The 15,110-nt window shown below is 35.1% G+C and overlaps 1 protein-coding gene across 6 annotated transcripts in view; it reads left to right on the top strand.

The window, feature by feature from the left end:
- myb (v-myb avian myeloblastosis viral oncogene homolog) overlaps window positions 1-14,895 on the top strand; it is a 32,264-nt gene extending 17,369 nt beyond the window's left edge. For 5 of the 6 annotated variants that reach the window (XM_073056318.1, XM_073056322.1, XM_073056320.1 and 2 more), the window contains 5 exons: window positions 126-240; window positions 340-459; window positions 3,046-3,153; window positions 11,402-11,518; window positions 13,597-14,895. In XM_073056318.1, coding sequence (XP_072912419.1) covers window positions 126-240; window positions 340-459; window positions 3,046-3,153; window positions 11,402-11,518; window positions 13,597-13,710 — 574 coding nt within the window. In that variant the 3' untranslated portion in view covers window positions 13,711-14,895. Of the gene's footprint in view, window positions 1-125; window positions 241-339; window positions 460-3,045; window positions 3,154-11,401; window positions 11,519-13,209; window positions 13,290-13,596 lie in introns of all 6 variants that reach the window. The other variant, XM_073056319.1, reaches the window with a different exon arrangement.
- The last annotated feature ends 215 nt before the right edge of the window (window positions 14,896-15,110 follow it).

The following is a 15,110-nucleotide window of genomic DNA, read 5'->3' as shown; positions in this document are numbered from 1 at the left end:
CTAATTGGAAAATAATTGTTGATCTACATGTTAAAAATATTTTTGCTTTCAAGAGTGATAGCAAAATTAGTATTTTTAGGAGATTAAATGAAAGATGGTAATTTAGCTTTTTCTTAATAAAATAGTTTCAGAACTCCAAATATCAGAAGATCAATATTGGAAGGCTCTCCTAGAACACCCACACCCTTTAAAAATGCACTTGCAAGCCAAGAAGTGAAATACGGATCTTTGAAAGTGCTGGTATGGATGTCTGGCTGTTTAATATCCAGTCTGTAAAGATTCACTTGAAACCCATTCATAGAATTATTTTGATCATGTTTCATTCCCTTACATTAATAGACACCATCTCACCTTGCTGAAGATATACAAGATGTAATTAAACAAGAGACTGATGAAAATGAAATTATAAATAGTTTTCATGAAAATGGCCAACCACTTTTAAAGAAAATTAAGCAAGAGGTAAGTGCTTTATTTAACTAAAAATGAACAGTCAGCATGTCAGATAGCTTTTGTGGGAAGAGAAATATTTAACAACTCAGATTAGAGACCCTTCATCGGAAATGGAAAAGAAAGATTAAGAAAAATAAATTTTTAAATTACAGAAAAGGTGGTGGGAAGAATAGATAGGATAAAGTGAATATTTGTGTTAGGGTGAGACCATCAAATTAGTTATTGAAGCAGATTGTGCTGCTTTGTGTTTAGAATTGTAAATATTTAAGCGGCAGAACATGCCTAATAGGAAAGGATGTACTAGTGAAAGAAAATCAAAATTACAGATGAATTACTTAATATTTTTTAAGTACTTATTTATAGGTTTCATCCACAGTTCTTTCATAGTCCATCTCTCGTGCAAGGTTTAGGAGATTATGATTAGAAATTATACCTTGGCACATATGTCTTGTGTGCCATATGAAGGTATTTCATCTGAATCCAATTGTCAAGCACAATCAGCTCCATCTGACACACCTCTGGAAATTTGCTCTGGAGCTTCCAAGTATAGTGAATATTAAATTGCTTACAATGTAGCTCTAGTAGTATTAGCTGCAGCAAATTATTCTGTACACGGCTCAGAAATGGGTTTATATTGATGTTAGTTACAGTGGCATCCAAGACTTTCAATAATTTCAGTTCATTCTTTGATGTTTATTTTCAAAGCCCCCACCCCTGCTTTCCTTGCTTTTTGGCACCTGATCTCATGTTCCAGTGATGGATTTAATTTATGCATATGCAAAGCCATTTCTATTACAGAATATTCCATGGGCTTAACACAAACTAAAGAAGACTACCAGGGAGTCCTTTAAGGCAGAGTAGAACTTCTACGCTTATACAGTACTATAGTAATTTTGTGTATTGCATTGTGCTGCTGCTGCAAACAGTGGGAAGGGGGCAGGGAGAGGGGAATCATAGTGGGGAAAATGGGAAGGCAATCGGGAGGGAATGGGAAGCACCAGAGATATTCTGTAATTAATAAACCTTGACTGGTGTCTCAGGGCTGGGTATGTCTGCACCTGTGCCACCCTGCTGTTGGCACTCCTTCTCTGCCACCTGTCCCACTGTGCTCCATTCCTCACATCTTTTGCTCCCACCAGATTTACAAACTCCCTTTCCTCTCCATGTTTTACAAAATATCTTAGGCACCTTAGCTATATATGTGTGCCTAAGATTTGCACAGTATGGTAGTAAACTATCATATTTGTTATTTCTCTTTTTCCAACCTTCCAATTCATTTCACATTTCCGATAGAAAATCTGGATGATACTCTTAAGTATAGATATTTCACTGGAGCATAACATCGTCATATCAAGTTTCTGACTTTTAATAGAAGGCTCAATGTTTTTACTAAAGATGTTAACTGCTCTATCAAAAAAGAGAAGGAAAATTATAACACTATACCAAGTATTTGTACATTACCACAGCTCAAACTGATTTCTAGCTTACATATTTTGTTGTTCATTTACAGTTTACACATTTTATATCCATGTGATTAATTATCCAATACTAACATTACCATAGTAGCATAACATTTAGCATAATGCTATTTCAGATAAGGGTGTCAGCGTTTGGAATTCAATTCTGACTCTGTCTGTAAGGAGTTTGTACTTCCTCTCTGTGAATGCGTGGGTTCCCCCCAGGTGATCCAGTTTCTTCCCACATTCCAAAGATATACTGGTTAGTGAGGTAATTGGTTATTTTAAACTGCCCTGTGATGAGGCCAGGGTTAAATAGGTGTGTTGCTGGGCAGTGGCTCATTGGTCCGGAAAGACCTGTTCCATGAGTGCCCAAGAAAGGTTGATGTCATAATGTTGGCATCCACCCAATGTAGCTGTCTAAAGAAGAATTAATGGGACAGATCATAGTTTAGGTAGTTGGTAATACTCACATTTGATGGGACTGATACTGGTTTAGTTTCTTTCAGCATAATAGATTTGCTTCAAATAATTTCCAGCATTAGTATTTTCACGAGCCATCCCTAAACTTAGTAGTATTCTGGTTTTAATTTGCCCAATAAATTGACCTCAGATTCAATAGCCAGCTGGACATATTTAAAAGATCTCCTTTTATCTTGGCAAGCAAAATTTGATAGAAGTCTCAGGACTGTCTACTGATACACATGTTACATTGGCTTTATGAAGGATACAATGGCAGCAAAAACAAAAAACAACTTCAAAGGTTATAGGAAAGTCATTTCCGTAAGGGTTACAATATACATAAAGATTAAAAGATCGTTTTGTAATTTGGGATATAGATGTTGGACGGTGAGACCAGAATTCTTAAATTTTGGTTCTGTTTTCTCTCGAGTTTCCAGGTAAAGTTCAAATACAAGAAATGTTTTTTGATTTTTGGATTTGTGGTAATAATGTTGGCTTTTACATATACTGTGCTACTCTTCAATACTTAAGATAATCTTAACATTGAGTTGTAACAGTATGTGGAGACATTCAGAGAATGAACATTCCACAATAAATGTTTAGTTTTTCTTTGTAGGTCAAGTTGTTTTCTTTAAAAATTCTTGTGTACATCCAGTAATTTATCACTTATTTTCAGATGGTGTCTCCCGATAAGAAAATTAGGAAGTTTTTTACATTGGCACCATGGGAAAGAGAGCACTTGAATACTCAGCTTTTCTCACAAAGTCCTTTAGAAGAAGTACCTGTAAGTATGCTAAAATATTTGATCCTTTTCGATCAATTGCAACTAACAAAATGCCAATGACAACTGTTTTAAAATAGGGGAAGGATGGAAATCTTTGTATTATTCTGACATTATTGGAAAAATTCCAAATCTCAACATGTATACACACATTTTCTGTATTTGTTCTTCAAGTAGAAGATTTAACAATACATTGTATTTTTAGAATAGAGAACTAACATCAGCAACTCATTGACTAATTGCAGAGGCAACATTCACCAACTAAATCTTCAAATTTTTTAAACAATTATAAAATGGGCTATTTTTAATATCATTAACTCTGAAGTGAACAAAATTAATAGAGGCAGTTTCCTCAATGATACAGTACTCTCCATTATTGAGTGGATGCTGGCTAGATCAGTCTCTGGATTACCAAGATACTGCGAGGGTAAACAGAATGGCAATAAAAAAAATGGGAAGTGCAGCAGATTAAGGAGCATCTGTAGAAAAATAAACACTGATAATACTTAAAGATTGGAGATCCTTCTTTGGAACTGACAAAGAGATCTGAAAAGGGTTCTCTGACCTGAAATGTTGAATCTATTTTTGCTTTCCACAGATGTTGTCTAGCTTGCTGGGTGTTCCAGTAGTTTCTGTTTTTATTTCAGATTTCCATCGTCTGCAGTTCATTTTACATTGAAGTGGAAATGGCAAGCTCAGTTGGTGCTTTTAGTCCATGACCTCTCAGTAATAAGGCTTGTTAACCAAAAATGGGCTAGCTCAAAATGATCAACCAGCTAGTGGCTGCATTCAACTTTACCTTTCCAGAGAGATTATTATGAAATGTCTCAGCATGCAGAAGATTACCAGAAGGATTTTCTTTCCAACCTCTTTTTACCTACTAGCAATCTTCCATTGGAGTTGGTAATAGTTCAGGGACAAAGGATACTTTGCCAGAAACCTACTAGTTCATCCATTAAATGTAAATGAGGCTCTGTATAGGCAACTGGGCCTAACTGATATTTTAATTAATGGCCCAGTGTGGCTTTCCAGGTAGAACACGAGTTTTCCCCTGATACACCCAAGAAATTTGTAGGCCTTCCCTTTCTGAGTGATCTCAGAATACCTTACTGTCATGGATCTGATAACCTAGACATACCCCAACTGTTGCTTCCCAGTTGTTTTCAGTAGGCTATGGAATGGGTGCGTTGTAGTGAGACACAGGAGTTTAACTCTCCCAGAACCTTTTGTTCTATCTGCCATTCCTGAGCTAAAATTAGGGTTAAAGGATGCACAAAATGTAGCTGTTTATATGACGTTGGGAATATATTTATATATTAATAGGATCAGAAATTCAGAGGAAATTCATTTTGGCAATAACAGTGGTATTTGATTAAATTTCCAATATTAATAAAATAATTAAACATGGCTATGCACCTTATTGTCAACATGTCAATAGTTCTTAGATGTGCGAAAAGAGGATAGTTGTAGAATCAAAAAGCATTTGCCTATATCTACTCCCAAACCATTCAACTATTAACCATGACATCAATTCCCTGAAAGTATTTGAAATCACTGTTTCTTTGAACCTCACTCATAAAAATTGAAAATAATTTATATAATTCTGTGGGACCCAAATTCTTGACAGGTTAAGCTGATAAAAACAAGAAAAATATGGAATATGTTGGTAATATTCAGCAGGTCAGACAGTAAAGATAACATAATTATAAAGATAGAATATTGAAATAGAGGGCAAAATAGAGTGGATAAAAACAAAAAAAAATGTATATTTAAAATAAAAATAAAAGTATATGGAATCGCCCCTGACAATAAAGATAATAGAAATTAGATGAAATTAACCGTTTTTCCATTTCTTCTACTTAAAATAGTGTGCCATTTTATGGTGCCTGCTAATTTAAATAATTGCTTCATGCACTTGGGACTAACTGCAAAGTTAGGAAACTGCATGCCACAGTGAAAAGTTAATGCCAGAAGTAATAGAACCTAGCTTTAAACACTGCTTAAATCTGGCAAACTTCTCTCAAAGGGATGGTACATCATTACTGCAGCTGTTTGTGGAATTTATTGATTTTGATGTAACCTAAAAAATAATAGCACACTATGGAAGAAGTGTGAATTTATAGCTTTATGGTGTTGTAAAGGAGATGGGAAGTTGGAGAGCTGTGCTATATAGATACAAAGTAAATTTACTATCAAAGTATATTATGTTATCATATCCAACCATGATTCATTTTCTTGAGGGCACTCACAGTTAATGAATAGGGTGCCATAGTAGTGTGGCGGTTAGCACGATGCTATTACTGCTTGGGGCGTCACAGTTCAGTACCGGTGCCCTCGGTAAGGAGTCTCTGTACATCCTCCCCATGGAATGCATAGGTTTTCTCCGGATCCACCAGTGTCTTTCCACAGTCCAGAGACGTACTGGCTAGGTTAATTGATTATTGTAAATTATCCCGTGATTAGGTTAACGGTTATTGGGGGTTGATGGGCAGTGTGGTTTGAAGGGTTGGAAGGATCTATTCCATGCTGAATCTCAATGTTCCCATATTCTGAATTATAAATAAAAACAATGAAGAAACACAATAGAATCAATAAAAGACTGCAGACAACAAAACAAATGACCAATGTGCAAAATACAATAAACTATACATAGCAAAAAAAATTTAAAAAGCAATAAATATCAAGGATGTGAAATGAAGAGTTCTTGAAAGTCCATAGGTTGTGGGAACAGTTCAGTATAGGGGTGAGTGAAGTTGAGTGAGGTTATCCCTTCTGTTTCAGGAGCTTGATGGTTGAGGGGTAATAACTGTTCTTGAACCTGGTGGTGTGGGTCATGAGTCTCCTGTGCCTCTTTCCTGATGGAAGCAGCAAGAAGAGAGCATGGCCTGGATGGTGGGGGTCCTTGATTGATGCTGCTTTTTTGTGACAGCACTCTCTGTAGATGTGCTCAATGGTGGAGATGGTTTATCTATGATGGACTGGGCCATATCCACTACTTTTTGTATGCTGTTCAGTTCAAGGACTTTGGTGTCCCCATTACCAGGCCCTGATGCAACCAGTCAATACTCTTCACTACACATCTATAGAAGTTTGTCAAAGTTTTTAGATGACATTCTGAATCTATGCAAACTTCTAAGAAAGTAAAGCGCTGCCATGCTTTCTTTGTAATGGCACTTGTGTGCTGGACCCAGGGTCAGATCCTCTAAGATATCGATAGATACTTTTTTGATCCCAAGAGAAGTTACAGTGTCACAGTAGCATTACAAGTGCACAGGTACACAAATATTAGAAGAGAAGTGAGAAAGAATTTAAAAAGTTACCTTAAAAATAAGATATACAAGATTTATAAGATCACACTGATAAGATGGTAGTACAAGAATTACTGTAATATTATACAGTAATGGGTGCACATTCACACTGTCCAGTGGTGGTAGTATTGCACAGGGTTTCTGAGATAACACGGTGTAGTAAGCAGAGGAAACAATAATACTGAGGAATTTAAAGACCTCTCCACCTCTGATCCCTTGATGAGGACTGGCTCATGGACCTCCTCCTGAGTTAATAATCAGCTCTTTGGTCTTGCTGACATTGAGTAAGAGGTTGTTGTTGTGGCACCACTCAACCAGATTTTCAATCTCCCTCATATATCACCATCTTTGATTCAGCCGATAACGTTAGTGTCATCAGTAAACTTGAGTATGGCCTTGGAGATGTGCTCAGTCTCATAGTCATAAGTATAAAGCAAGTAGAGCAGGGGGCTAAGTACACAACCTTGTGCTGCACCTGTGCCCATTATGATTACGGAGGAGATGTTGCCAATCTGAACTGACTGGGAATCAAGAATCCAATTGCACAAGGAGGTACTGAGGCCAAGGTCTTGGAGCTTTCTGATTAGTTTTGAGGGGATGATCGTACTGAATTCTGGACTGTAGTGGATAAACAGCATCCTGATGCATACATCTTCACCATCCTTGGGGATGATGCTGCACATTAGAGTCAAAGACATTGGGATGTTTACCCGAGACAATCAAGGATTAGCATCAAGCTCTGGAAAAGTGTAGTCATGGTAGGTCTATATCTAGTCAAATGTACCACCAGTTGTGACAGTGTATCCAGTCAAATTACCACAAGCTTAGACATTGCTGAATGCACCTCATTCACATCACACTCTCATTGTGTTTTCTCTATTATGACACACATTTAAAATAGACATTTCATCTCACCCTGATGGAAGTAGTACTGCTGCAAACTTCACACCCACATATCATACCTTGCATGTGCTGTCACCCACTCCATGGTCATAGGCAGATAACAATGTACAACATTCTCAGACTTCTCTATCTGCTACTGAAGAGTCACTACTGAGGATATGGTGTGGCTTAAATTTGGTTATGGCATATGGCAGGATTGCAACAGTGGATATTGAAGATATTAATATAGCTTATCGAACATTAGCCCATAATCTGTTGCTTTTTTACTATGAGCTGTAAATAGGCATCTTTTATTTATCAAAACCTACACTGCTGCTCCTATGTATTGCTACAACTATACTTTCATATCTTCATTTTCAAATGTAACTCAACCAGGTGGTAGGGGGGAATAACTATTACTAATAACTGTTATAAGCACAAAAGCATTGAAAATTAAAAATAAACACATTATTTAATTTTGACATGTAACACTCACCTAACAGGCTGGTATATGTCTAGGGGAAAAGGAGATCCAGCCACACACCAACCCCACCTCCAGTACACGCAGGTGCTGTGGGAATCAAGTTTATGCCTCGCGCACGCGCACAGTATCAAATTCACACCAGATACCGTTATGAAATACACTTTAAAAATTTTACTAAAACTATAAGAGTACTAGGCAATACAATATATATGAAAGAAAAGAAAAAGCAAAGGGCACCAACTTATCAAAGTTCAGTCAGTTTAGTGCACATCGTTGGAGCTCAACCATTGAACCATTCAACCCCTCGTCACTTTCCTCCGACCTCCACGTCTTCGCACCTGGGACCACCCCCGGTGGTCAACCAAACAGTGCAGCGCACGTCCACCTTCCTCGGCGTCTTCTTCCCGACTCTCCTGAAAACCCGCGAAAAACCCCCAAGCTCCCAGCCTCACAAGACAAAACAACATTCCCCATTGGTTACCAAATGAATACAATCCCCATATCAGCAAGTATAAAGCTAAACAACTGCGAGAGAAACACTTATCAGACAAAGAACATTCCTACTCTTAACAAACCAAAGAAGCCATTTTGAGTAACATACACAGGACATTGTACAGACGCAATAAAGAATACCTTGGTTGTAGGACTTGCATGTACTGGGTGCAGGGGCGAAGCATATGCAGACTCCAGTAACTGATGTTTCAGCTCCATATATAAGATTGCTACAAAAATTCAGATTACCCGTTACCATGGGCTGTCACTGAAATTTACTAATGTGTTGGTGTGTCAACCAGCATCTCTATGTTGTGCCTTTGTGTTCTCTCTCAGAATAGCAGTGATTGGCCATCTGGTCTTTGCCTTGCTATTGTCTATCATCCAATCTAGACTACCACCACCTATGCCAAGATGGCATAGTTTGGATCTAAGAGGATCAGTTGCAGAGCTGTCTATTTATTTATTTGTATTTCTTCATTTCAGTGCACTGTATTTGTTGTTCATAATGTGCTCCTTTTAGTATTGGTGAGTCCACCAGAGATTGTATAACAGTGTTGATGAATAGCCCTGTCAGTCCATAAGCATAACTCAGGTTCATGTCCATCATCAGTTTAATTGTCCGTTTTACTTCAATGCTTTACTCTGCCTTTATTGTAATAATGAATTAAGCTCACAGAACAAACTATCTACTGGCTAAATATCTACATTTGATATCAAGTTCAATAATTTTAGATTTCTTTTATCCTCAGTATTTTCCTTTAATAATTTTAAATTACATTCGTTTTTCTCATCCATGTCTCTGAACTATGTCCCATTACCAACCTTTTCAACTATCATTTATTTTTTACTTAATTTTACCAGCTTTACACACCATAACCTATGGTCTCCCCCATACTGGGCCCACAATCCTTGCTGCACCACCATCTTTGCTGTACTTTAAAACCTGTTTATTTCCAACCAGTAGTCAATTGGCTTTAAATGTTTTGATTGCTTTGTTAAATAAAAATGGAACATAAAGGGTTTTCAGTATTATGCAATTGAAAATTCCTTTTGCTTGTTTTTTCTTTCCACTCTTTTCTTTAAGTGTATACCTCAGATAAATACTTTGTGGAGATTTGTGATATATATGATTATATGATATATAGGAACATTGTCTGAAATACATCTTATGGAAATGTTTGATGATGAACTTCAATAAAAAAAATTACAAGAAAAGAAAAAAAAAGAAAATTGAATGTGCAGAGTAAAATACAATAGCAACCATTTGCAATTCATTTTGCATCATTCTGTAAATATAATTGGGCATTTCCTAAGAGTAATTCCTGCACACCTGACTAGATTTTTCATTCTGTTTCAGATGTAATTAAATTCTTCGTGCTGACTCCAATTTGGAGAATCACAGGGAAACTCCCTTATTTTAATACTGTACCACTGTATTGCAACCCTTAAGATCATAGTTTTGCTTCCATTTGATCTTTAGACACACCTCACTAATCACATCTCAGCCCAAACCTATGTCCAGCTTCACTGCAGACCTTCCAAGATCTAGATCTTGAAATCCTGAAGTTCAAACTCTATGCTTCATGTTCCATAATTCTGACTCTCCTGTGACATTGAACTTAATTTCTACAGGAGCATGAAACTTCCCATCACCAGCTTCCTCTGGTTTGACTATCTGATTGTTCCAGGCTTTCACCCAAGAGAGCTTTAATCACTAATCATATGCCTCTGCCCCACTGAATCAGCTATGGCAAAATACTCTCAAATAGAAAAAAATGGAAAGCCCTGTCAGTAGAGATGAAGGTGTTTGGCCTCAGATGTTTTCTTATACAATTGCTAATTTGTATCAGAACACCCACAATTGCAATTGTTATCATTCCACTGCTCCCCCCCCCCCCAGCACATTCATTTGGGGGCAATTGTATTTCAGGACCATTAGTCTCCCTTATTTCTTTTTTCTTTATATCCAAGAAGAATTTTATCACTTCATATAACATTTGCTTTCAGTTGTACCATGTTAATTAAACATGTGCTTTCATGATTAATCTTAATACAAATCATGACTGACTCCCAATGATCTCACACCTTAGCATCCAATCTCTTAGTAAAGTATTATGGGTGACTTATGGAACAAGTGAATATAAACTTTAAAGTTATTCTCTACTTGGGCTCTTCCGGAATCGAATAAAACCCAGAATTTAAAGGGTAATGGGATAGGATGATTTTCACAAAGCTGGATTTTGCTTTATATACTGCTGAAAAAATTATTGTTGTTTATAGACTTGATTGTGCCATGAATATCTGACTGGTCTCTCATTTTGTTATGAGCTCATCCAAATTTCTGCTGCTTAAGAACTTTAGATTGGATCTCTGATCAAGATTCTGTGCTTGGAGAACCATATTGTTTCTTAGTACCCAGCATAAATATGCTGTCTTTGTTTACAAATCTATCCATGGTATTGCCCCTCCCTAGTTCTGCAAATGCCTCCAAGCCTGTAAACTCCATGATACCTTTACTCATGTTTTGAACACTTTAATGGTCCTCATCTGGCATTTCCTAATTTCCTTATCAGATCTGCCTGTTAATCTTTTTATCCCAAAAATATTGCTTAAAACCAAACCTATGCTAACTACCCTATAATCACAGATCATGGCTGTATCTCAAATTTTATTTGACAGTACTTGGTCAAATGTGTTGGGAAACTTTGCTAGATTCAAAGCAAATTATAAAATAAAATATAATTAAATATTTTTTAGAGGAATGATTTGTGATACAGTATTTGTTAAACATGGCATGTGATACCGGAGAAAGTATGATGATAGCACATTGATTTATGGCTTTCTTATATTACTGGTATGGGTTTTAAGTTTCAAATTAAATATCATGTACCTTGACATAAGGAAGAAAAGAAAATCTTTAGGTTTTTTTTGGGCTAATATTTAGACCTTTTATTGTAACCCATAGCTTGGAAAGACCATATTCATAAGAAAGATAATAAAAATGGGAAAAGTAAAACAATTATTTTCATAAAGTGCACTTCAGTATAAATGGAAACTGATTTTGACTCGTTTTTCATTCCAGATGCAAAATCTGCTGACTAGTTCTGTATTAATGATGCCTGTATCGGATAAGACAGATGATATTCTTAACAAAGCATTTACTGTACAAATGAGCAGGCAAATGAACAGTCCATTACAGGTATATATAATATGTTAAGCAATGTATTTTCATCTATAAATCTGCAGAACATTATTTATTTTGTTTTAATGCGGGGGAATTTTGAGATTCTCTTACAGCAGCAATACTAAATGGTGATAGAGGGTAAAATCTCTTCATGCACCTTAAGAATTTCCTTCTAAGGGTAAAGAACAAATAACAAATCCATTATATGGTTTGTTTAGTAAACATGAATTTCACATCACCTTTTGTGGAGTTTGATTGTATTATTTTATGAAGGGTTCACAGGGAACTGAACATTGGTGACTAATTCTTGAACATCTAATAGTTAAAAACAATGTAATTAACTTAAAATGTAATTAATATGTTGGGTATTTAAGCATATATTTTCAAAGTTTAAACTTAATATAAAGTGTAATGAATCAAAAGTGGTAATTTTTTAAGTAGTAGAACCTAATAGAATATATTGGTGGGGTGTAGAGTGCTTGCCATTGTCTTTCTGGGTGCTTTCACGCTTTGCTCAGTATTACGGTACATTGAATTATTTATTATTGTTCTAACTAAAACATTTAATTTCCATTTTTGCAAAGCAAAGCCATAAAATGTTGCAAATAAATGATGCTCCAGTCAGAGGATGACAATTACTCTGAATTTGCCTTATTGGGAGATTATTTACATTAATTGTTTAACTTTTGGGGGAAAATTTATTTGTTGCTGCTTTGTGATTATTACTAATTGAACTATTGAATATTACGTCTTTGCTTCAGGAATTAATTTAAATATGCTATTAATGCATAAACTTTTTATCGTTTTCTTTTATGAGAATACCAAAATATGAAAGCTTAATGTTTCCCCTAATATTTACTTAATTGTGGTTTAGTTCAAAATTTTGTTTTTTCTTTCCACCTGTAAAATATATCAATATTTTTTCACGTTAAAGGCACTATTTAAATAAATATTGACTATCCATTATAACTAAACCTGTTCTCTGTAGACATGCAAAGGATAATTTTATGTCTGTGTTTCAGGCAGGATGTTTGGGATACCTCATCATGTTATGTCTGTAATTTTAATGAATGAAATATAGAAAATGTACCTATGATTTTGCAATGTATGGTTGCCACAAGTGATGAGTTGACAGCCTTTATTTAGGAAATGGATATTTTTAAATACATTACGGTCTAAATAATAAAAAATATATTGAATTGATTATCAATACCAATAAAAGGTATGTAAGTAGTAAATTAACTTAATTAAGTCATGAGGAAGTGAAAATATGCTGTGCCTCCATTTTTTTTGAGGAATTTAATTTTTACTGACTGGAATTTTTACTCCTATCTTCTAAATTCATGCTCTTCATTACTTGAAGCTTGGTATAAAACCAGCAACATTAACAAAAAAGCATTGTCAGATTATTCAATAAGTGGATGCGGTTCAATCTTTTCTAGTCCATGCTTGAAATTTATCTTATTTTACTCTTGGTCAAAACAGAAGTTTAGCAAGCAGCACTAAATTTGTAAATGATTTGTATCATTGTTATGGGGAAATGAAAGCCAGGTTTTAATTACACCAACTCATGTAAATTAGGTCCAATTGTACTTACATTTTAATCAATTCTAGGATGGAAAAGAACAATGGTGGTGTAATTATTGTGTACATTCTGTACTTGAATATGAAATACTGGCAGCTGGACTCCTATAATATATTTTCAGGTATCCCAGCTGGATTTGAGAAGTCCATGGACCTGGAACCCTGGTTAGCTGAAACTCTGTTCCAGCACTCCATAGAGCCAGTAAGAAATTCGTAACAGGAACAATTAGATATTTAATTGTTCTTTTCTTGATTCTTATATTTTTCCTTTTGTTAACTGTAAGATGTTTTTGTGGGCAAAAGTAAATCCTTCAACATAACATCATTTACCAAAACTAAATTAGAAAGAATTAGATTTAATTCAAACAGGTAATTATAATGGGTGAAGTTTATAACTATTCCTTTATCTGCTAGTTACATATAGTAGAATCTTGAACAGAAATTTAAAAGAGAAAATGCAATTTTTTGATTTTACAAATGAAGTCCACCTCCTTTGTCTTCTTTTGCAGTTTGTGAATACCTGGGAGGCTGTGACATGTGGAAAAACTGAAGATCAACTTATTGTAACTGAGCAAGCACGGACGTATATGAACACCTTCTCTGCCAGAACATTAGTTATGTAATCTTCTCCAACTAAGCATTAAGAAGTTTTGAAACACCTGTTGTTCAGTCATGATCAGCATTTGTTCTCATTAATTACTACTGATGTACTCTCACAAAAATATTGCCTTACAAAAATTCAGAATGTCACAAAATGCTTTCTTCACTAAGTATTTAGCAGTCAAAAAGACAAATAGCAGATTTACTTACATTACAAGATGCTTGAAGTTACAAAAGCAACTCTGAATTTAACACAAAAATGTTGAGTTACTATTTTCAAATATGGAGAGCAAATTGGAACATATCAGTATTTCTTTTGTATTCGTGGCAGATAGAGCAATTGGTCTTCCCAAGTACTTGATTGATTGCTGTAATTTAAACCTGTAAGTTAATAAATTAAATGAAATGCACTGATGACAAAATAGAGATATAGCATTACTACAAACCAAATTAGATTTTTTAAAAATCAAGCTTTCATAGATATAAAATTGGGTTTGAAGTATTGTTTTTGTTTGCTCTTTTTTGGTCTGAATTCGAGCCATATTATATTTACATACACACACAGACATAAATTTATATAATATATGTGCATGTGTGTGTATTTGTGTGTAGCTTGCATAATACTGATACTGTATGTAAAAAAATGTTTTATGTATGAAAATGTATATTTTATTCAATAAGTTAATTTTGTAAATGCCAAATGGATAATGTTGTGCTGCTAAAGACTTCAGCATGTAGACGTGCTGCATAAAGTGGGCAGTGGAGTTATCAGAGAAAATGGTGTTAACTGATCTAAAATGCACTGGTAGCTAGTATTTTTTAAACCTAGCATTTTCAAACACACAGTTTTTGGGAAGTGAAATATTTTGTCTTTATGACAAAATGCATATGATGCACCTTTTGTATCGTGGGAGAACACTGATATATTCACTAATTTTTTTTTACTTTTGTCCCATTCATTTCATATTTAACTCAAGGCACTAGCCCAGATGTACTTTCAATTCATTGAACAACACGTGCAGGAAGTCTTGGCTTTACTTTACTGCCATATTAAATGCCTCTGGCATACATTTACTAAACACTTTGTTTTAAAACACAGTAGGTGATTGTCAAAATGTGCTGCCTTGCTATCAGCTAGGTGCAAATCAACTGCACTTACTTCTTGACTATAGTTGTATATCAACTGCCATGTACATAAAATAAACTTTTTCTACTGAAAATATTTGTGATTTTATTTTAGAGGGTTATATACTGGATCAGAGCTTTCTACAATATATACACCAGTGATTTAGATGAGGAAAAGCACTATAAGAGTGCAGATGATACTGAAGTTACGTACACAAGTACAAAAAGTTTGAAAAGCCTTACAGTAAATGCATGATCAAAGATACGGTGACAGTTACATTTATGAAGTGTATGGTTA

This window comes from Hemitrygon akajei, chromosome 9, assembly GCF_048418815.1.
Source record: "Hemitrygon akajei chromosome 9, sHemAka1.3, whole genome shotgun sequence".
Taxonomy (NCBI): Eukaryota; Metazoa; Chordata; class Chondrichthyes; order Myliobatiformes; family Dasyatidae; genus Hemitrygon; species Hemitrygon akajei.
This window is presented reverse-complemented; position numbering and strand designations above follow the sequence as displayed.